Source organism: Artemia sp. Qi Xiang Cuo, chromosome 11, assembly GCF_049724085.1.
Source record: "Artemia sp. Qi Xiang Cuo chromosome 11, ASM4972408v1, whole genome shotgun sequence".
NCBI classification, from domain to species: Eukaryota; Metazoa; Arthropoda; class Branchiopoda; order Anostraca; family Artemiidae; genus Artemia; species Artemia sp. Qi Xiang Cuo.
Genome location: NC_142804.1, coordinates 26179301 through 26203169, shown reverse-complemented (window position 1 = coordinate 26203169; position 23869 = coordinate 26179301). Strand labels below are relative to the sequence as shown.

Here is a 23869-nt window from a genome sequence, read left to right as displayed (position 1 = left end):
CCCAAATTGCTTCAAGTCAGTAATAGGTAGGATTTTTTCCCTTTAGCCAATCTGAAAGGAATCCTTCATAAAGTTTCGAGAAAATAGAAGTAAGAGTAATAGAACGAGCGCCTTCAAAACCAGGTTTTCCGTTTTTCTTTTTCAAAGGGATTATGAAACCATGTTTCCAAATTGTTAGAATTCGCCCACACACGTTAATCTCATTAAACATGAAAGACAAGGGCTTAGAAATGAAATCACCGAAGACACTTATAAGAGGAAAGGTGATATCCAAAGGACGAAAACTTGTCTTTCTTAGTTTTTCAATTTTTCTTTCTATCTCAGCTTGGGGAACAGTTGAAAAAGAAGGGGAAAGGGCTTCGGTTGGTAATTGGTCGGACAATGCTGAAAAGCTCTGAACAATGGAAACGAGGAATTTATTTAGATTATTGGCAGTAATATCAGGGGAATCGGGTAGATTGAAGTTAAGCTGTTCAACCCTCCTGCCACAGCATTTTAACCTCGGAATACCAATTTTTTGGTTTATTAGTGAACAATTCTTCGACCTTGTTTTTGTAGTACGATCGTGTCAATTTACGAATTTCTCTTTTAATTGATTTTCTTAATTTATTGGCTTCACCCGGTTTACCATTTTTGAAAAGCTTTAATTTGATTCTAATTAGTGTTTTTATAGTTTGGTTAATAAAGTGTATATCACTGGAATACTATTTAAACCTTTTTTCTGGGAAACAAATATGATATTTATAAATTAGCTTTTTGTGGAACGTAGTCATTTTCTCATCAAGATTTTTTAAACTATAAACATCGGACCAATCTTCAGTATTCAAAATAACAGTTAATAAAATGACGCTGGAGAAAAAGGTGACAATAACGTAGAATGTGAATTTGCCTTGATTTTGGATTCATTTGACAATAAAAAAAAAACTTGGTATTCTATTATTTGGTTGTCTAAATTGGAATGTTAATTCTTAAATTATGGACATTTTATGTAAACTAAAGCAGCCTGCTATTGTAGACTTGACATTATCCGACGTTATGTTATTGAACAGAACCAATAAATAAGGGATAAGATATCTTAGAATAATAATTTTTTTTATATACGTTTACGTCCGAATGACAAAACAAGATTACTGTTTGTCTTGAAAGTCAATATATTCAAACTGGTTGTTAAACTTCGGAAATGAAAGGTCTCATTTGTTTTCAACTTAAAGACTATCCTTTCAAAAAGAAAATTTTGCACCCTCTCAGTCTTTTAGCTATACCTAAGAGGGAGCTGTTTTATTGAGAACGAATTATGTGATATAATTTAAGAGCAATTGATAATATAAAACTTGTAATTTAGAATTGTACATAAACACTCGTTATTTGGGCAAGAATAATTAATTTCTTTTGTAGGCAAGAGTAGAAGAATGTCAAAAGAGAGTTGGAGATATTCTTTCTCTTCAAGCCTGTCACTCCGGTGTTGTAGCTGCTATGGAATCTGAAGACTATGAAAAAGCTGTGGGCTACGTCCACCGTTTTCTTGCCATTGACATGGCAGCCATCAAAGGAGCTGCTGCAGATAAATTTGAAAGTAAGCTTCGTATGTTTTTGTTGCTCTTTGATTTTTTTTTAAGTAGGCCTAAGATATTATTTAATCAAATATACTAGTCCTCATTTGACTTTAAGGCGGATCAATAGGAAATCCATTTGAAACCAACACGCCCAATTTATAAACAACACAGTTTTAGTGTTGCAATTTGAGGTTGCTAGGTTTGATGGTATTAGGTGTATTTTGTAGTTTGACCAGACACAAATTGCAACAAGATTAAATCTAGCTAGTATGTGTTTTGTATTTCATGGGTAGTGCAATAGTGCTGCCTAAATAAAGAGCAACATGGGTTCAATGTATTTCTTCTTTTCTCCAGTCAACTTCGTATGAAAGGAGTGATGGTAAAAATTTGAAGGGACTCAGTCGACCGGAAATGAAAGCTATGATGGCATTTTTAAGATTCAAAAGTTATTGGAGGGCAACCAGTCCTCGCTCCTTCCCTTTTTAGCTACTTTTTCTCCCCAATCCCCAAAGACACTCGATCAAAGCTTTGAGATTGTCATATGATTATAACAGTCGAAAAGTCCAATAACTATGCCTCCAGGTATGACCCCTACATCCCCTGGAGCAAAGACTGTAAATTATGCAAGTTGCTTACTACTTACATATAGGATTTATAATTGGGAAGCAGGGAATGTTTGATCCTGGGTGTCCGAAAAAGCTGTGTTTTTCGAAGGGCGTATTTTCAATATCTCAGGAATGTGTAAGGGTATTAAGATCAAAATGTCAGGGAATATTGAGAGGGATAATGTATTAAAGCAAAAGACAGTATGTGTATCCAGGTTGTCAAAAAGGCGTAGCCTATCTGTAATATCTCTGGAACGGATAAGGGCATTTAGTTGAAACTTTCAGGGTATTTTGAGGGTAATCTTGAACTAAATCAAAAGACACTATTCGCATACATATTGTCAAATGAGCATATCTATAGTATCTCAGGCACGGCTGATGGTATTATGTTGAAACTTTCAAAATACGTAGTTGGGAAGGGGACCATTTTTGATCCTTGGTGTCCAAAAACGCTAAGGGTATTAAGATGAAATTTCCAGGAACACTGAGGAAGATGTTGAACTAAATCAAAAGACATTAGGTGCATCTAGGTTGTCAAAAAGGCGTATCTGCAATATCTCAGGAAAGGATAAGGGTATTTAATTAAAACTTTCTGGCCTTATTGACGAGGAACTTGAACTAAAGAAAAGACAATATATCAATCCAATTGTCAAAAACGAGCGTGTCTGCAATGTCTAAGGAATGGCCAAGGCACTATATCGAAATTTTCTGGGCATGTTAAATTAAATCAAAAGACACTATCTGCATCCAGATTGTTGAAAGGGCATATCTCCAATGGTCTCATGAATGGCTTAGGGCATTCAGTTGAGACTTTTAGGAGATGTTTAGGGGGTGTTGAATTAAATAGAATAACACTAAGTGCATGGAGGTTGTCAAGAGGGTGTATCTGTAATGCCTCAAGAGTGGATAAGGATATTATGTTGAAGCTGCCAGGGAACGGAGAGGAAGTGTTGTACAAAGTCAAAAGGCACTGTATGCGTCAAGGTTGTCAAAAGAGCTCATCGGCAATATTTCAAGAATTGCTAAGGTATTAAGTCAGAAGTTTAAGAGAGTGTTCAGGACCGTATTTGACTAAGCGCATCAAGGTTATCAAAATGGTATATCTGCAGTATCTCACGAATAGTGTGGGTATTAAGTTGAAACTTTTAGAGAAACTTGAGGTGGATGTTGAACTAAATCAAAAGACTATATGTGCGTTTGTGGTTGTCAAAAAGACGCATCTCAGAAATGTTTTATGGTATTAAGTTTAAACTATCAGGGGGTGTTGAGGTGGACTTTAAAAAAAGTGTACTTTGTGCATCGATGGGGTCATTATGGCGTGTGTATAATATTTTAGGAATAGCTACGGGTATTGAGCTAACACTTTCAGGGAGTGTTAAACCGAATCTGAAGACACTGAGTGCATCCAGATTGTCAGAGTAACGTATCTGCAATATCTCAGGAATGGCTAAGCGTATTAGGCTGAAATTTCAGGGTATGTTGTGGGAGATTTTAAACTAAATCAATAGACACTCTGTGCATCCCCGTTGTCAAAAGGTTGTATCTGCAATATCTGGAGCGGCTAAGCATATTCAGATTAAACTCCCAGGGAATGGTGAAGGGGATGGTGATTAAAAAAACACTATAGTGCATCCAGGTGGTCTAAAGGGCTTATCTGTAATATCTCACGTATGGCTAAGGGTATAAATTAAGAGGCTAAGGGCCCCAGCTGAAACTTCGAGGGAATATTGAGCAAATGATGTTGTATTGATTCTTAGTGTGATTTTTTTTTTTTTTATGCTGATCTGTTAAAAATTTCAGACCACGATGACATCCCTATTAAAGTTTCAGAACTAAAGGTACCTCAACCGAAAAAAAAATCTGAGTTTATTGATTCTTGGTGTCCTATTTTTGTTTTCATTTTTTTAAACAACACATAAGAACTCTTTGTAATAAATGAGATGAGAATGTATTTATTGAAAGAAACAAGTGATTAAACAAGAGGTTTATAAAGCAATGCTCGACCAATATTCGTCTACTTTCAAGGTTGGAACATAATGGGGGTTAGGATGGCTTCAGTTCTACAGAAGGCCAAAATTGTGCAGATTTTTTATGTATTGATTTGAATATAATTTTCCCTATTCGTCCTTCCAACGTTCTACAGTACAAGTATAATCAAATTTTTTGCAAAAATTCTGTTCAAAAATTAAATAGCCAGCAAAGTTTATTTTTTTATTTACCCGTTCTAAAATAATTACAAATAAAAACCAACAGAAATTAATTGAAAAAGCTTTTTAAAAGAAGAATATTTTCAAAGAAAAGCAAAGAGCTACTTGAAACCAAACGAGCGGAAATAAAGTCAAATAATAATTCAAAATTTAAACAAACAAAAATCACTATCGATGAACAAAGACCAAAACCGAACAGAAATTACAATGAATAAGAAACTGAAAGTCAAACATAAAACAAGTACAACAAATAGGAGCATGGCTAATAGCCCCTAGGCCTTCTAAAGGCTGGAGAATCATTTGCGTTTAACAGAAAATAACATTTATTTGTAACTTCGTGTCTTTTTTAATGTTAATAAATCGAAAATTGCCGCGAATTCCAGGAATAGATATATTCTTTTATTAAAGAGTCATTCTGATTTTGCCATTTCTTTTCAGTAATTTTGGTGATTCGGGTCATTATCTTCCTTTTTTGTTGATGTTATGACAAATAAGAACACACTGCTTAAAATAAAAGTGTCGTCAGTGTAGCGCAAATGACACTCTGGCCTTTATAATGCTTGGAGAACGTTAGCCTTACTTCCAATTGTAGCAATTTCTGTTCGTTTTAAGTTTCACTTGATTATTCGTTGTAATTTCAGTTTGGTTTGGGTCTCATGTATTTGTTAATATTTATTTATCTTGCTTTTAAGTTACTAAACAAAAAAACAAGTTTTTTCAACTGAAAGTAACGAGCAACATTAAAACTTAAAACGAACAGAAATTATTACGTATATGAGGGAGTCGCCCCCTCGTCAATACCTCGCTCTTTACGCTAAAGTTCGTATTTTGTCCCAATTCTTTAAGAATGACTCTTGAATCACAAAGGCCGTTGAATTAGAAGAAATAGCTCTTTTAAAAGTACTAATAAAAACTTTAGCCTAAAGAGTGAGGTATTGACGAGGGGGCGACCCCCTCGTATACGTAATAATTTCTGTTCATTTTAAGTTGTAATGTTGCTCCTTACTTTCAGTTGAATAAAAATGTTTTCTTTTTTTTTTCTGATCGTTTTTTAAATAATGGTGGGAAATCCGGTTCCCCTCTGTGGGAAATTTCCTTCCCCATGAAAAGTATTTCCCTGGAAAGATCCTCCCACGTACCCCCCCCCCCTCCGCCACCCACCAGAAAGTTCCCCCCAGAAAACGTCTATATACTTCCCAACAACCAATACTATATGTAAACAATGGGCAAAGTTCATAACTTGCAGCCCTTCCCCCGGGGACTGTGGGGGGTAAAGTCATGCTCAAAGACATATTTACTAAATTTTTCCACTGTGTTGAAAGAAAATGGCTATCTCAAAGTTTTTGATCGGGTGACTGGGGGAAAATGAGCGTGGGAGGGGGGCTAGATTCCCTCCAATATTTTTGGTCACTTGAAAAGGTCACTGTAACTTTTAATTTTCCGATCAAATGAGCCGTCTTCTGATCTTCTACGGTCACTGGTTCAATATGATCACCCCTAGAAGATAGAAAGTTTCATATTTTTGTACACAGAAGCTTGAAACCTCTACAGTAGGGCTCTCTGATACGCTGAATCTGATGGAGTGATTTTCATTAAGATCGCTTGATGTTTTGGGGGTCTTTCCTCCCTTTTTCAAAAATTAGGCAAATTTACTCAGACTCATAACTGTTGATTTATACCATTAAATTTCATGAACTTTAAATATTTTTAATAAGCATTAAAATTCGATTCTTTTGGTGGATCTATTGTTATCAAGACTCTGTTTCTTAGAGTTTCCGTTACTAATGAGCCACATCGCTCCGTGCTTACACTTTGTTACCGCAAACTGTTTGATAATTGTTGTTGGATTGTATTTCTACTCGCCTTTGGCTTAATATAGTTCTTTACCTTTCCTTGAAAACTTCGTCTTGGAATAGTTTTTTATAAATAATTTATTAAATATCTAAAAATCTACGTTTATGATTTGTTTGATTTTATAGAAGAAGCACTAAAATGAAAAAAACGATGTATACGATAAATACGATGAAAGGGTTACTCAGACTTGGGTATCAGAAAAATGAAGGGAAAGGAAAACACAAAACGAAAAATAAATACTACTACTGCTACTTACAACTCACCTTGCACCAAGCCACCTGAGGCCAACATAGCTATGGACGCTCCTCCTCCATCCTAATCTATTCAAAGCCTCCCTCTTTACACCCTACCAGCAAGTTTCCATTCCCCTCAAATCTTTCCTTGCAGCATCCTCCCCTCCAACCGAAGACGACCTACTTTTTATATATCCCTAGACATATAAAAAGTAGTCCAGTATTGTAGTTCAGTATTGATTCAGTCTTTGAACAGTTAAGATCTATCTATTCTTTTAAAAAGGATTAATCCCAGTTTTGAACTAGTTGTCGGTAAAGGATTTTATTCTGATTTTATTAGACACTGGATTCTTTCAGTAGTTACGAAATAGTGAGAACGCTTTTACGTCTCATAAACTGTTTAAACATTTGGTCAGTATCTGTAACCTAGTGGAATGTGTCACTGGATAAATTGAATTGACTGGAGTTTCTGACCAATGCATTAACTGAACTTTTGGCTTTTTTAAATTGAGTTAATTTCATAAGATATCAAAGTGAGGTATTCCAGTTTGCCAATAATAAGGATTATTATTCATCACTTAATGCTCTCGTCAGACTAAGACGTAATTAAGACCTCTGTGTGGAGTGAATTTATATGACAATATTATATCAAGAATTAGTGATGTATTTGTGATTAGATGGGACGTAAAAGGAAAAATGCTAAGCAAGAAGGCATGGACAGTTCATTTGACACCTCAGGACTCAGTTCTAGCTCAAAACCGGAAATATCGATACTAGCTGCGGATTTTAAGCAAATTCTTGATGTTGTGAAAGAAAATGGAAATAGATTGGACAATATCAACAATCAATTAGGAACTCTTACCGCAAGGGTGGATAACTTGGAAAAAGAACAATCGCTACAAACGAATAAGATAAACAATACTGAATCGAAAATTGGAAAGATTGAGAATGAAACCTCTAGCCTCAAAATGCAAATAAAAACTTGCACGGTTGAAATAATCGAACTAAGAATGAAAAATGAAGAGTATATGTTTCGGGTTGTGAGAATGGAAGCTGCAAAGCTAGAAAATAATGTCATCATATGGAACGCAGCTTGTAAGGATAATAACCACGCTCAAGTTTTATTCACAGAGGTAGTTCGTCACGGGCTGGAAATGTCCGAATTAAATCTCACAGTTACTCATTATGATAGCAACCGTAAATTTTTGAAGGTGACACTGAATAAAAAAGACGATAAGTTTGTCATATTGAAGAACGCTAGCAAGCTTAAGGATAAGACATTCCCTGGAAACAACAGCAACCTGTTCATCAGTGATGATGTCCCAACTGAAATCCGTAAAGTGCGAAAGCTGCTTCTAGTGAAACCTGACAAATTACGAAAAGATCATGGATGTAATGCTTGGATATCGAAGGGGTTTCAGCCGAATCTGCTAGTGAAAAGACCAGACGGCTCGTTTACCAAATACACATTCAATGATGCCATACCGGAGATTGACGATTTTCATAAAAATTTTTCCATCGCCCGAAGGGAAGTGCCTGTTATAGTCCCTGTCGATTTTCAGATGTCGTAATGTCGTGGGTTGCAGTAATAGTTCATTTGCCCAAGTAATATGAATGAAAACATTTAAATTGAAAGTGTTTTTTTATGTTTAGTTTATATAAGGTGTATTATTATTATTATTATTTTTTTTTTTTTTTTATTCTTTCCTTTTTTATTTTTGTTTATAGCAAAATAGTGGTTAAATTAAAAGTCGCGCAGATTATTCGTAATTAGTTAAAACGACTTGGGATGGAGATAATTTTTATTTGTTTTTTTAATTGTTATTTTTTATTATGGTTTTATGGTCTTTTGGGGCATGGTGTGGTTTCTCTTAATGTGGGATTAATATTTGATAATGGATAGAGATAATCGTGAAATTCCATCGTCAAGGTTAAAAGAATTTGAGCGGAATTCTCTTTCATTTCAGTCAATTTTTCAAACTATTGTAGCTGGTGACGATGAAGATACTTCTAGTAATTTTGATATCCCAAAAAATCAATATATATTTATGAATGAGCTGATAAGAAAAAATGTAAATACAAGTAGGATGTCGTTTTGGAATTGCCGGGGTTGGAGGACTGCGCAGGATGTGATTGAAATTTTTTTGTCGGATTCAGATACAGATATATTAGGCATATCTGAAACTTTTTAAGATGATTTTTCAATTGAAAATATAAATGTATAAGATTATCAATTTTTACACATCGGCTGGAAAAAACAAAAACAAGGGGGTCTAGGTGTTTTGATTAAAAATTGCATACCAGCACGTATAAGGATTGATTTTTTGCCAATGAATATTGAAATGATTTTTGAATCTTGTGTAGTTGAATGCTCTTTTCAAAATAATCGGAAGTTTTTAATTGCAGTTATTTACCGTACTCCGTCATCCATCCAGATAGAATTTAAAAATTATTTTGAAAGTATGTTGGATAAATTAGCTAGTCTTAATACTCCTTATTTAGTTATGGGTGATTTTAATATTGATTTAATGAAACTCCTATCTGCAGATCAGAATAGAATAGATAGAAATATTTTGCAGTTTTTGGAGGGCCCACTATCTTATGGACTAAACCCCGTATGTTTTGTGCCCTCTAGAATAGCTGATACATCATTTTCACTTATTGATAATATTTTTTCACCTTATAGTGCTGTTAATACATTTATTATTCCTGATGATTCATCTGACCACTGTATAATTATGTCTGATTTTCTTATAAATTTTCCGCATAAAAAAAAAATCAAACCAAGCGTAGAGATTTTTCACATAAAAATGTGTTAAGGTTAAAAGAAGGGCTTGGTGATGTTGATTGGAGTCCTTTAATTGATGAGAAGGATCCGAACCAATCATTAGATAAATTTTATTATATTATGAATTAAAAGCTTGATCTTTTTTGCCCATATAAGAACCCGAGAGGAAAGAAACTTTCCCCAAAAAAAACTTGGATAAATGAATCACTTTTGAGATCTATTAATGAGAAAAATCGTTTATATAAAATTAGAATAAAATATCCCACGGAACTAAATATAACGCGTTTTAAAAATTATAAGAATATGCTGGTAAGGATCCTTAGAGTAAGTGAAAGACATTATTATGAAAAATCTTTTCGAAATTCAGATTCCCCTAGAAAAACTTGGAGTCTGATTAATGATAAAATTGGAAGAAATAAAAAGTTGTTATACCCTGAAGTGTTATTTGATATTAATGGTAAAGAATTTAGAGGACCACAAGCTGTTGCTAAGAAGTTTAGTGAATATTTTGCTGGTATTGGATCATCTGTTGTTTCAGGAGAAGTTGACCTTTCTTCTCCAAGTTCGCATAAAAAATATCTACCGCCCACTGAAGATACGACCATATTTATGGCCCCGGTTACTTTTGCAGAATTTCAAAAGGTCATTAAGAATTTAAAAAATGGTAATTCATTGGGATATGATGAACTTTCAACTAATTTTCTAAAAAATATTGCAGGTGTAATTTTTGAACCATTTCTTCATATTTTAAATTTATGTATTTTCTCATGTACATTTCCTAAAAGATGGAAAATTGCTCTTGTAATACCATTGCATAAAAAAGGAGATAAATCTGATACAAATAATTATCTTCCTATCGCAATTTTATCACCATTGTCTAAAGCATTGGAAAAAATTTTTAAAGGAAGGATTACTAATTATCTAGATAAAATAAATTTGTTTACCAAATATCAGTTTGGATTTAGGGCAGGCCATTCCACGGAACAAGCAGTTGCAGCTCTTGTATTAGTAATAAATAACTGCTTAGATAGTAATTATCATGTATCTACTGTTTTTTATGATGTTAAAAAAGCATTTGATACTTTAAACCATGAAATTCTTTTTGATAAAATGGAAAATTCCGGTATAAGAGGGAAAGGACTAGATATAATAAGATCATACCTTTATGGACGTAAAATCGTGGTAGATGTTGATGGACATTTGTCTAGTTTAAATGATCTTGAAGATATTGGTGTCCCACAAGGATCGGTATTAGGTCCGCTTTTATTTTTGATGTATATTAATGATCTTCCACGATGTTTGCAGGGAAATAATGGTCTTGCAATTTTATTTGCAGATGACACAGCTGTTTCTGTTAAAGCGAAGGATTCATCTACATTGATTCAAAATTTGTTTAACACTGTTAGTTCAGTTAATCGATGGTTTGTTTCTAATTATTTAGTACCGAATTTTAAGAAGACTGAATTTATGTTTTTGGTCATTCAAAACGTGCTACTAAAAAAATTTCATGTCAGGAGCTTCAAGTTGGTGAGCATAAAATACGTAGAGTTCAATCGTATCGTTATTTAGGAGTTTTTATTGATCCCCTTTTGTCATTTCAAACTCATATTGATCATTTAAGGGTGAAACTTTCGCAAAATATTGGGTCTATGTATCGTTTGCAACATGTTTTTCCATTTTCGATTTTAAAAATAATTTATCATTCTTTGATTGCTCCTTATTTAAATTATTGCACAATTATTTATTAAAATACTTTTTGGACGCATATAAAACCCCTTCAGATCCTTCAAAATAAAGCAGTGAGAATACTTGGAAATTTTTTACATCGTCCATCAAAACTTAGAGATGCATCGGAAAATGAAACATTATTTCTTTTCTTGAATTTGTTAGATCTGAAACATATAAGAGAACTTAATATATCAATATGGCATTTTAAAATACAAGATCCTAGTAGTTATTTTTATGAAAAATCTCTGTTGATTCTGCCCCCTCCTTCGGCTCTTAGGTGTTCTGGAACATATCGAATTCCCTTTGTTAATTGTGAAAGATCTAGATTTTCAATTAGATACCAAATACCATTTATTTCAAATAAATATAGTCTGAAAGATAGAATTCAAATTGAGGTATCATTTCGGCAAATATCAGTTCTAAGGAAGAAAATATTAAAATTATGTATTGACCTGTGTTGGTGGTATAGAAATTTTTTTATTATTATTATTATTTTTTTTGTTTATATTTGTTACACATGTTGGGATAGCCTTCCGTGCCTCACTTGTCCAGCGTTTGTTTTCTGTTTGTTTGTTATGTTTTTTTCTTTAACCAGGTTTTTTTTTTTCTTTTCTTTTCTTTCTCTCTTTTGTTATGATGAGAAAATGTTTTTTTTTTTTTTTTTTGTTTTTTTTTTTTTTTTTTACCCAATTTTAAGAGCTTTGCTCTCTGTTGGGGGTATATATTTTTTGTTATGTTGAATTAATCAAATAAACAGTAAACAGTAGACGGTTGGCCGAAGAGGACTATCTTTGACAATCTGTCATCCTTTATCGGTGGAACGTGCCCTAGCCATCTCAGCCTTTCTCTCATTATAGCCCTAGAAAGGGGGATTGAACAAAATTTTCCGTGCAGCCTACTGTTTGAAATACGGTCAGTTAGTTGGGTACCCGAAACAATCCATAGGCAGTTTCTCTGGAAAGCATCTAGCAAATATTCCCGCGTTTTTCGGAGCGATTATGCTTCAGAACCATATTTTACCACTGTCGTTCACAGTTGCTAATCTTGGTTCGGACCCTGGACCTTGGCTTTTCACCCTGCTAATCTTGTTCACAGTTGCTAATCTCACAGTTGCTAATCTGTTCACAGTTGCTAATCTTGGTTCGGACCCTGGACCTTGGTTTGACCCTGGACCTTGGCCGGACCCTGGACCTTGAACATTTTCACTGTAACCACCACCGAACTGTCTGGATTTGCAATGCAGAAAAATTTCGCATCATCAGCAAACAAATGCATATCGTCGTCAACATGCTTGAAACATCTCTGACATATATCATAGGCAGCGTAATAGTGCTTCGTATGGTAGGAGTTGTCTTAGAAACTTCGAAAAGGGCTCACGCGATGGGAAATTGAAATGGCTAGTACCCTTTTTAAAAGTCGGAAGTGGTTGGAGGGCAACCTGTCCCCCTCCCCCACGCCCATCATTTCCCCAAACACATCCAATCAAAATTTTGAGATACGCATTTTGTTCAGCTTAGTTGAAACGTCTGGAAATTATGTCTTTGAAGATGATTATCCACCACAGCCTTCTGGGCAAGGGTTGTAAGTTATGCCCTGGGGGCATATCGGATTTTTATAGGACTGGTGATCGTATAAAATTCAGAGGGGGCTCATTGGATTTGAAATAAGAAGTTCTGGTACCGTTTTTAAGAGACAAAGTGATCGGAGGGCAGCTATTCCCCCCCTCACACGCATACTCACACAGACACATCGTATTCTCCCCAAATGCATCTGATAGAAATTTTGAGATAGCCATTTTTTCTTTCAAAAAGTCCAAAGATCACATAACAAGGCCTTTGGGGTTGATACATCCCCCCCAACCCCAGAGCATGGGGGCAAGGGTTGTAAGTTATGTCCTGGGGGCATACAAAGTTTTTATGGGAGGAGTGGTTGTGTGAACTTTAGAAGAGGCCCATTTGATTGGAAATGTGTAGCTCTAGTTCTTTTTTAAAATTCAAAAGTGATGGAGGGCAACTAGCCCCCCCCCTCTCCCTGACATCCTCTTTTTCCCAAACGCATCCGACCAGAGGGGGCTTATTTAATTGAAAGTCGGAAGTTCCAGTGCCCTTTTTATAGTCAAAAGTAAATGGAGGGCAACCATCCCCCCCAAACCTATCATTTCCCAAAACACATCCAAGCTAAATTTTAGACGAGCTGTTTTGTTCAGAATTGTTGAAAGATCCAGTAACTAGCTGTTTGGGGATGTCAATCTCTCCACATTCCTCAGTGCAGTTCGTTCATAGTTTACATATAGTATATATTATTGAGAAAGGTATGTATTTTAAAGTTCACTTTCCAAAAAGACGATTGACATTCAGGTGAGGCTTTCAGAGAATCTTGACTAAAGTGCTGAACTAAATCAAAACACGTTATATTTATACGGATTGTCAAAAGGTCCAAACTCAGGAATGACCGAGTATATTAATTTGGAACTTTCAGGAAATGATAAGGGAGATGATCAAAAAGGCAGTTTTTTTGCATGCTACCATTACTGCTACAACTACTACTGCTACCACTACTACCACCAGACTACTTCATTTAAAATATTGAGGGGAAATTTGAACTAAATCAAAAGACGCTATGTGCATGTACATTGTCAAAAGATTGTATTTCGAGAATTGATTTGGATATAAAGTCGAAACTTTCAGAGAATGCTGAAAGGGGAAGATCATCCGGAAGACCAAAAGGCAATATTATTATTTTATCTATGCCCAGTACAGAACAAAAGAAAGGTAGCGGAGTAAATAATCAAAAAAAGCAAAAAAAGGAGAACACTTCACAAAACTACGTTACAAACACAAAAATTAAGCAAAATCATACATAAGCCGTGTCAGCGATGAAAAATACAGGTGCGTCAGGGTTTTGGCACCAGCACGGCTTTCAATTTCTTCGCATTTTGCGGTAAGATCAATAATTCCGAACCTTCGGCAGAAGGAGGCATTGGACGTCCAGGGCATGATTCCTAACAGATATATTGCAAGCTTGTAAGCATTTAGTACGAATTTGTCGTTTTTTGGACTGTGTAAGCATATCAAATAAAGGGGAAATGTAAAGAAAAATGCGATGTTACCATTGGGTTAAAAAGTCTCGCCAGAATCCTTTTGCTCACAGTATTTTCAGAGCTACCGCTTTTGCGTACCCGGTGCGCATGCTTCGATATGCCGAGGACGAAACCAGTCTGCGTAGCATTCTAAAGTCAGATCCGTACTGAATTCCGATATACCTTAATTGTCTCTGATCGAGTGACAGAAGAGCCATCGCCAACCGAAAGAAGAGTTCTTGCGCTGTCTGTACCATTAAATACTACAAATTCTGCCTTAGAGATATTAACACGGAGACCAATATCTTTGTAAAGGTTAACCAGCAGCTCAAGATTTTCTTTTAAAAGCGATAGCGAAGTACTTAGCAAAAGGAGATCATCTGCATACGATACGAAACTCAAATCTACACCATCAAGAAAGTAGCTACCATGGATATGCTTAGTAGCACTGTAAATTGCCGCATTAAATAAAGCCGGGCAAATTGTTGATTCCTGCCTGACTCCTTTCTTGAGGTGTATTTCTTCTGTAAGAATAGGTACAGATTATCCTTCACGTTCCATTATACCGGTAAAAACACGAATAACACTATTATTATACCAATAATGCAGGACCTTAACTATGCAGGGATCAAGCCCATTCTCTAGAATAGTCAAAAGAATCTGTGTGTGCAAAACTGAATCAAATGCTGCAGCTATATTGACACTGCACATGTAGAGAGTTGTCTTTGACTCGGTTATTCGCCTAAAAATCTTTTTCATTAATCTATGCGCCGACCACAACCGTGACGAGCCTTAAAACCAAACTGCTTAAAACACGTAACACAAGACCCGACTAGATGCGGCAGCAGAATTCTTTCAAAAACCTTACCAAGAACCGAAGAAACTGTTATGGGGCGAAACGAGGACCATATAATTTTGTCACCTCCTTTTTTCTGTATGTTCGTTGTTTTCCACAACAAAAATTCTGCGGGACCATACCAGTGTTCAGACACATAAAAAAAAGCAATGCAATCAACTCAAAAAGAAGCTTTGAACCTAATGTGCTCACTTTTAGTTTTATCAAGCCCCATTGGTTTTCCTTTTTTCAAATTCATAACAACAGCTATAATTTGACCAGCACTAACATTGCTTAAGCTACCGTAATTAGGAAAAACCTGTATTGAGACTTGAATTCCTTTTTCATATTCCGTATTCAAGGTTAGGTCCACGGATTCATACACACTCCGGTAGTGATTTACCCACTCCTCACTGAATATTTTCACATCACCATCAGTACTTCGTTTCTGTGACTTTAACAGTCGCCCCAGTTTTTCGGGTGAATCTGGCAGAGTTTTTTATATTATTTCCACATTTTGCATTTGCAGCTCATCAACTATTGAACTATATTGCTTAGACTCGCGAAATAGCCGAAGCAGCGTCCCGGATCTAGATCGGCCTTGCGAATTCCATTCCCGATAGCACTGTCATGTACGATTTTTTGCTGCCTTTGCTTGTGGGTTTGACCATTCCGGTTTTCGTGTGCCAAGACGAACTCTCGAAACAGGTACAGTGTAATTCTATGCAACCTCACAACAACCGTGTTCAAGTAGCTGAAACGGGATCTTATTTTTCGAAAGCACAGAATCTAGAACCGTTCTATATTGCACAGGATCAGCTTTACCCCAATCATCACAAGTGTACCATTGCGACTTTCTAGCCTGTTTGGAGGAAACCCTACTTATTCGGAGGGTAAGGCCGAGATGGTCACTATAAACGCAATCACATACAACTTTACTCAGTCTATCACAGGCCGTAAAATTGCAGAAAAAATGGTCTATATCAGAAGTTGCACCAGAGGTATTATGGATGAAGGTAAAACTATTATCTTTTGGTACATGTCGCATGCCTGTAGGCAAACAGGTAAGTAGTGCAGTGAGTCGTTGGTCTGGTGAGCAATTGAAGTAACCGGAGATTACCACTCTTTCATTGCACAGCCGATCTAGTAGTCGGCCAAGGCGATAGCAGGTGTCGTTGAACTTCATTTCTGAAGCGTGCTTTCTATAGTTTGTGGGTAAGTAAACAATCACAATTTGGTTATCAGAGCTGCTTCAGCTTTAACTACTAAGAAGTAATCACATGATTCAATAATGGAGGCATTTAGCTCTCGAATAATTACGAGTCCAAGCCCACCCTAAGGTCGACCAGCTGCGCTCTCGAATAGCAGGATGGAAAAAATATTGTTTGTCTGGACTACGTTCAAACATACTCATATTCGCTTCTGTAAGTAAATTTTCCTGAAAGCATAACACCTCATGCTTATAAATTCTGTCGTACAGGAACTGTAACTTATGGGAACCATGTCCGTATATATTCATTGAGTAAATGGAAATAACTCTCATTGAGCTTTTGCTTTTGCCGCGTCTCAGATAACTCTACACTTTAACCTAAATGACGGGTGCTTCCCCCCACAGTGCACGCATTTCACATTTTCAGAGGTGCATGGTGTAGGCCCTATCCTTTGATGCGCTATGCCCTTCGCTGCATACGGCACATTTCACCGCTTCGCTAAAATCTTTTGCAAGGTGGTTTAGTGACTGGCATCGGAAACAATATTTCGGTGGGCTGACAAAAGATCTGAGCCTCACTAACAAATAACCGACTGTGAGTCCGTTTTTCAACGCTGCATCCAAGGCCCTCTGATCAGTGAAACTGATTTTGAAGGCTGGGCTTTTTCCGATTTGGCTTGCATTGGAAATTGCGGGGTTGGCTGCTTTGAGATCGGAATCGGTCATGGACAACGGCAAATTTCTGGCAACTACTAGGTAGTTCTTTTTGCGCACCGAGACTGCGGAATTTCAAGAAGTATATGAACATACAGGTTATCAAAAGGACATAATTAGTTAAAGTTACATTATGCAATTTCCCGGACTTGACAATGTCAATAAAAAACAAACAGGAAATTAATTTAAAAACTTTATCCACAAAACAAGTTTTTCAAAGAAAAATGAAGAGCTCCATTAAGTAAAAAAGAGCAGAAATAAATTCAAATAATCTTCCAAGCGTAAAGCTACCACAAATCAGCATCAATAAATAAATGAAACCCACAACGAACAGAAATTACAATAAATAACCGAGTCAAACTCAAAACGAGCAAAAATTAATGTAAGTAGGGCTTACAACCCCCATGCCTTCTCAAGACCAGAATATAATTTGTACTTTACTAAAAAAAATAAATGACTATGAATTGTCAGTTTGATGCACATATGCTAATATGTATTCCTTAAAGTTGTGATAATTTGTTATTTATTAAAGAAAAAAAGTGAAAACATTTAAAATGTATTTTGTTTTCAGTAAAGTGCAAATTATGTTCTGGTCTTGAGAAGCCATGGGGTTTGTCAGCTCTAATCACTTGATTTTTGCTCGTTTTGAGTTTGACTCGGTTATTTATTGTAATTTCTGTTCGTTTCGGGTCTCATTTGATTATTGATGGTGATTTTTGGTAGTTTTACGCTTTGAAGATTTTTTGACTTTATTTCTGCTCATTTTTGGCGTAATGGAGCTCTTTACTTTTCTTTAAAAAACTTTTTCATGGAAAAGTTTATTTTAATTGATCTGGAAAACAATTGGACCCAGTTTAGTTCCCTATTTTACCCCACTCATTAGTTATGGTAATATAAAAGAATAATTATTAAATAAGCTTATGCAAGGATTCTATTCTTCATAAATTACAGTAATTGGATTTAGCCTTATGCGTATGTTTTGGAGTCAACGAGACAACAGTCTGTGGATTAAAAACTGGTCACTAGATTTAAATACTCCTTTTTAAGGGAAAATAAACACTGGTAAAAAGAAAGAAAGCGCGAATTTATTACTGCTTTCCAAGTAGAAATATTTAGGAATTCAGTTTTTTCATTTCCTTTCGTTTTTGAATCTGGACGAGGAGGGGCTAAAACCTCACATAATGATGTGGTAAGTTAACTGCCAGTTCATTCTTTATTCTATGTATGTATGTATATATTTCCAAAAAAAGCCATCGGGCCATAGGAAAAAACAAAGCAAAAACAGAACATAGACCTACAAAACCAACAAAAAAAAACACACACAATAAAACACAAATAAATTAAAAAGAGAAACGTACTTATATATGAATTTTCAAGAAAGTATTTATAAAGAGATACATCTTTAACGATGTATCAGCCCTTCATCGACATACTTAGCCAAATTCCTTAATGTCATTTTAACTCGCGATCCTACAATCCCTTCCACCCACCTTCTATCTGCCAATACTAACGAAAAACACTCATTTCTCAGATCCGCCAATTCCTTACAATTCCCCCAAAATTGAAAAATATCGTCATCATCTTCCCCACACATCGGACAAAGGACTGAGTTAACTCTATGACCCCTATGTTGTGCTTATAGATTTTATCACGGTTAGATTAATACGTCACTTTTAGTTCTATATCTATGGTTTTTTGGCAACACCAGTGTTAAAATACCAAAGACATACAATGAAAACATTTTCCCCCCTGGTTCCATTTTAGGTGTATTCATTCCTGCAAACCAGAATTTTCTACGACTTTTCTTTTGGCTATTATACAACTATTAACATCTTTCTCATTCGTAAATTCTCTCCTTTGTTGCCACACTGAACCGTGAAGATAAACAAGGTTTTCTGTTTACACTAAAAGCCGTACTAAATAATTTTAACACCTAAATATAGTCAAGTAGTTCAACAATCAGTCGGGCATTACAACCGTTTCCTATTGAAAAAATATATGTTAGCGAGAATATGTCCAAATTATGTAAGAAAAGTATTATTCGAATCAGAAAACAGTTTCTATTGATAGTTCAATTAAAGGGATAAATACAACGAAGCGCAACCTAATTGGTCTTTCTAATAATATTCTCCTGCAGTTAACTCAATTAATGAATAATTTGAAGTGTTGAACCTAGAATAATTTTAATAATAAACATATTAATGCACAGCTTAGATTTTTTGATGTCCAATTATATATGCACATTTTTTCAATCCCTATTTAGAAACTAGATATTAAAGTTATATTCTTGTATAGTATGTTTGTTTAGTCACTTTTTTTTCTTACACGGTTTACTGCCAATTAATGGCAGTGTCTGTCTTTTGCTACAGTCAGCCGGGAAGTTACACTTTCTAGAGCTAGACGACCATATATATTTTTGGCTCATTATCTGCTGATTTTTCACACGCACTCTTTATTTTTTATCTTGGCGTCCGCTGAGAATAAAAACTGCTTACCTGCATCGAAAATCTTTTGCATTAAAAACTGAGTTCCTTGATTTTCCCAATTTTGTCAGACGCATGTATGTAAGTTCTTTCAAAAAAGTTAAAGTTTGCGGATAAGGGTTGAATATAGCTATTTATTTTTAGATCATAAATATCCACTTCTCATTATAGAGTAAAAGTTATTCTTTGTTATGTTGCCTCTATAGTGATAGATCTGACCAGTGTGTTGCTCTTTTCAAAATAATAGGATGTATCCCCAACTTTCGGCAAGAATATCTTTTTGAGTATGTGAATAGGATAAATTAGTTAAAGTTACATTATGCAGCGGCATAATTTTTGCTTCTTTTGGTATAAAATTGAAATTGTATCAATGGTCTTTCACCTTAAGGGGCTCTTGCCCCAAGGTGTTTACTTCAATTATGGCTTACTTCCTCCAAGTTCGGTGGAGTACTAGTCACTGTAAATACAGTCAGTAGATAAGCCTTCCCTAAAGGACTGTTAGGGACACATTAAGTCATTTTTGGAAAAAAAAATGAAAGACATGGCATATGTTGTGCGCAGGAGGATGTATGAATTGTTTTAATTCTCATTTGATCTTTTTTTTGTAAGGCGCAGCTACTGAGTATGCTGTAAAGCAACTGCTTGAAGCCAAAACAAAGCTGTGTGAAGTTGTTTGTTTACGGTTTGACGAGGCGGTGAATACAAGAGATGCAGCATCAGTTGAACGCTATTTCAAAATGTTTGCAATGTTGAATATGGAAGAGGGTCTGTTGAAATTCGCCAGTTACCTTTCAGAAGAAGTCTCTGTCATTGGGAAAGATGCACTTTCTCGTGCACGTTTGGAGTATGAGAAAGCAAAAGGTTCCAAAACCCCATTTGCTAATGCACTGACAAACTACTTGGAACATATTGCAAAGATGATTGACATGAGGCAACCTTTAGCCGAAACATATTATGGTGAGAAAATATCCAATTTTTAATATTTATTTTTAAGCTTTATACCAGTTAAAAGAATGCTGATGATTCTCTATTAAAAAACAGGGTAATATACTGCGGTTTGACTGCTTTGTAGTACTAGACAGAACTCCTTACTTGGGACTCGAGAAGCGTATTTTATACCACTCGCAGAAGCTCATAGCGCTTCTTTAAGAAAAAAAGGAAACAGCTATATAATCATGTCTGTCAGTAGATGAAGTGGGAAATTAATCGATTTATTTTCTTTATGGCTAAGTGGAAAATTTAGAGGACCTATGCTGTTTTGTTCGATGCTTGAAAAAGGATACTTGCTGAGGTATGGGTTTTTCATAAGATTATTTGGGGTAAGGACCGTATTGAGGGAATCTGCTAGATGTAATGGCTAAAATAAATCAGTTTTAAACTTTACTTTACTAGTTTGTGCAGAAATTTGACATGTCCCTGATTATTTTCCTCGAAAAAGCTATATTTGATATCCAGCTGAAACATACTCTAAACTTAGTGAATCTTACAGACTGGTTTAAAGACTATGATAAACGAATCATTAATTTGGTTTAACCTTTTTCTATTGATGAACTCATTGAAAATAAGCCCTCGTCAGCAATTTAACTGAAAATCAGCAGAACAAAAAGGAAAAAAAACGAACAAGCAAGATACAAACGAATTGTCAATAAACAAACACCAAACTTATTTGAACAAGTCTTAACACATTCAAAAATAAAGAATAAAAAATTTGAAAGAGTCTAAAATTTATAATCACCATAGAGTAGAAATAGTAAATGCTACAACTACTACCAGCACATTGCAGCCAACATACTGCGGCCTCAAGCCTCCGGAGGCTAACACAGTTCCTCCTCCATCCCAAGCTGTTCCCTCTTGAACCCTCCCTTGAAGTTCTTGAAGTTATAATTGCCTTTTAATCCTTTCTTACGACCTCTTCCCAGCATATGTGGAACGACAACTGCTTTTCCTAGATTACAGGAAAATTGGTTTTCGATTCTTTATTTTGTTCCTGAATCCTTTCAGCTCTGAGTTTTTCCTTCACATCAAGGATCCACTTAACTCTCACCGTTTGCCGAAGTTCTGAAGAAAAAAATGTAACAACTACGCAACTGCCATTATCAAAAATGGAAACCGTAAAACAAATTCACAGAGGAATAAGGGATATTTAGATAAAGATTTAAAAGCTATATTTGCTTAATGTTTTTGTAAGTCTATCTGTTGTGCTTTATGGTTATTCCCGTAGGTTCTATCCGACTCCTGATGGCTGAGTTTTTTGTTTATATCTAGGGCCCGGTCACCTGCTGCCTTTCGTTGAAGTATTGCAAAAAGAATGTGATAAGCATGCAACTGCCATTGTCAAAGCGTTTAAGGAAGCTGGACGTCTTGATAACGTTACCGAGCAAATTAAAGATACCCTCAGAAATAAGTCATCGACGCTGGACAAACCAGACTTGAAACTCCTTGCTCCTATACTTATAGAAATCACTGTTCTAAGTGCACGGGCTGAAATTTATGCTGGATTCTTGAGAAGGCGTATTGTGAATGATATTGAAGTCGGTATCAAGGACCCGGAAATAAAAAAGGTAAAGCAACCCATTTGTAGCGCTTCTAAATTATGAAACATCTAGAGTAGAGTAGAATATTTTTATTTATAACACGTACATAAATAAATGTCACAAAACAGCGCACATGCCTGGTGGCATACTTTAGCGCTGAAAATATTGCCAACGAAAATACACAGCCATTTTCTAACTAAATTTTACAACAACGAAAAAGAAAATCCTAATGAAGAAAATGCTTAACATGCCATAAGATATTTCTTCACCAGTCTTAGAAAATGTCGCTTGTTGCTGCATTCTCGAACTGATGATGGAATTGAGTTCCAGATTTTTGGGCCAGTGTGATGGATGCTGAATCCCGCTCTCGATGTTGGGCGAATTTCGCACGAAAAATCTGAACTATGCGTAGTAGGATAATTATGAAATTGAGAATTAGTTGAGAAAATGCCGGAGAAATTTACAGGTAAATTACTATATTGATAATCATGACAAATGCTAGAGATAGAAATTAAATGAAGTTGGTCCAAAGATAAAATTCCTGAAGTCCCATATAGGTGTCTAACTGAAGTTTTGCAATCAACATTAAAAAGAATCCTCATTGCTTTATTCTGAAGTATTTGGAGAGATTTGAAAAAAAACGGAAAGGTAGATGCCCAAACCAAAATGCAATAGAGAAAATATGGGTGGACAAAAGAATAATAAATAGATTTTAGAATAGCTGTAGGAAAAAAGTGACAAAGACGTTGAAAGTTAGAATGCCAATATTTCGGGAAATTTTTAACGACAGTGTTTTTACATATTTATGAAACGACAAATTTTCATCTAAAATAATCCCGAAATATCTGAACTGATCCACCCGTCTTGATTCAATACCATTCAAAAAAAGAGAGAAGGTATCTGCCACTACTAACCCAGTTCGCGAAAATAACATATAGTGGCATTTTTTTTCATTAAGAGCTAGTAAATTCCTTGAATACCAATCAGATAGTTAGTAACGTACTTTCGAGGTTCTGGAAAAGAACTGATAGGTCCCGGTGAGAAGCAAAAATTACTACATCATCAGCAAACATTAGAATAAATAGAATAGGCCCAAGAACAGAGCCCTGAGGCACTCCGTAATTAATTGGAAAAGTTTCGGAACGGAGATCACGAGATTTATCAACACAATCTAGTCGTCTCCCAGAAATGTAAGATGAAAAAAATTTATTTTCGACGTAACTCCTTTAAATTAGGTGTTGTGTTCTTAGACCACACTGCCGTTCTAAGACGAACAAATAAACTTTCAAATGGGGATAAATCCATTTATTTAGACAGTGAAAAAACAGGTACAAAAGTCCAGATATTTCGGTCACATTACTGAATTTCGGTCACATTACAGATATTTCGGTCACATTTCTACTGAAGACGGTCGCTGTATATGTGACCGAAATATCTGGACTTTTGTACCTGTTTTTTTCACTGTCTAAATAAATGGATTTATCCCCATTTGAAAGTTTATTTGTTCGAAAATAATTTAACAGCTTGTGTTGAAAACCCATAAGACTTTAGTTTAAAAAGAAGCAACGAATGATTTACGGTGTCAAACGCCTTTGCGACATCAAGAAAAATCGCCAACGCGTGTTGACCATCATCTAGTGAATCATTAATATTTAGTAAAAGCTCATGAAGTGCCAGTTCAGTTGACTTTCGTTTTATAAAACCATATTGAGACGTGTGTAAAATCTCACTATCAAATAAATATTTTTGTAATTGACTATTTGCAAGTTTTTCCAAAATTTTGCTGAAAACCAAAAGTAGAGAAATGCCTCTATAATCTGAAGGGTTAGTTGGACTCCCAGCTTTAGGTAATGCTATAACTTTTGCTGTTTTTAAAGCTCAGGAAAAACCCCATGCATAAGTGATAGATTAAAAATATGTGCCAACAAAGGTGAAATGCTTGACGCTATTTGCTTTACGGTTTGAGCCGAAAGTCCAAATTCGTCCTTAGAAAAACTCCGTTTAAGCTTCAGAATAACTTTTTCAATCTCATGAGGCTTAATCTCA

At 35.4% G+C, this 23869-nt stretch overlaps 1 protein-coding gene across 1 annotated transcript in view; it reads left to right on the top strand.

Annotated features, from left to right (window-relative positions):
- Cog4 (conserved oligomeric Golgi complex subunit 4) overlaps nt 1-23869 on the top strand; it is a 90470-nt gene that overhangs the window by 23777 nt on the left and 42824 nt on the right. The window contains exons 3-5 of the mRNA XM_089096611.1: nt 1396-1573; nt 19899-20246; nt 21555-21850. Of these exons, the coding sequence (XP_088952737.1) occupies nt 1396-1573; nt 19899-20246; nt 21555-21850 (822 nt within the window). The remainder of the gene's footprint in view (nt 1-1395; nt 1574-19898; nt 20247-21554; nt 21851-23869) is intronic.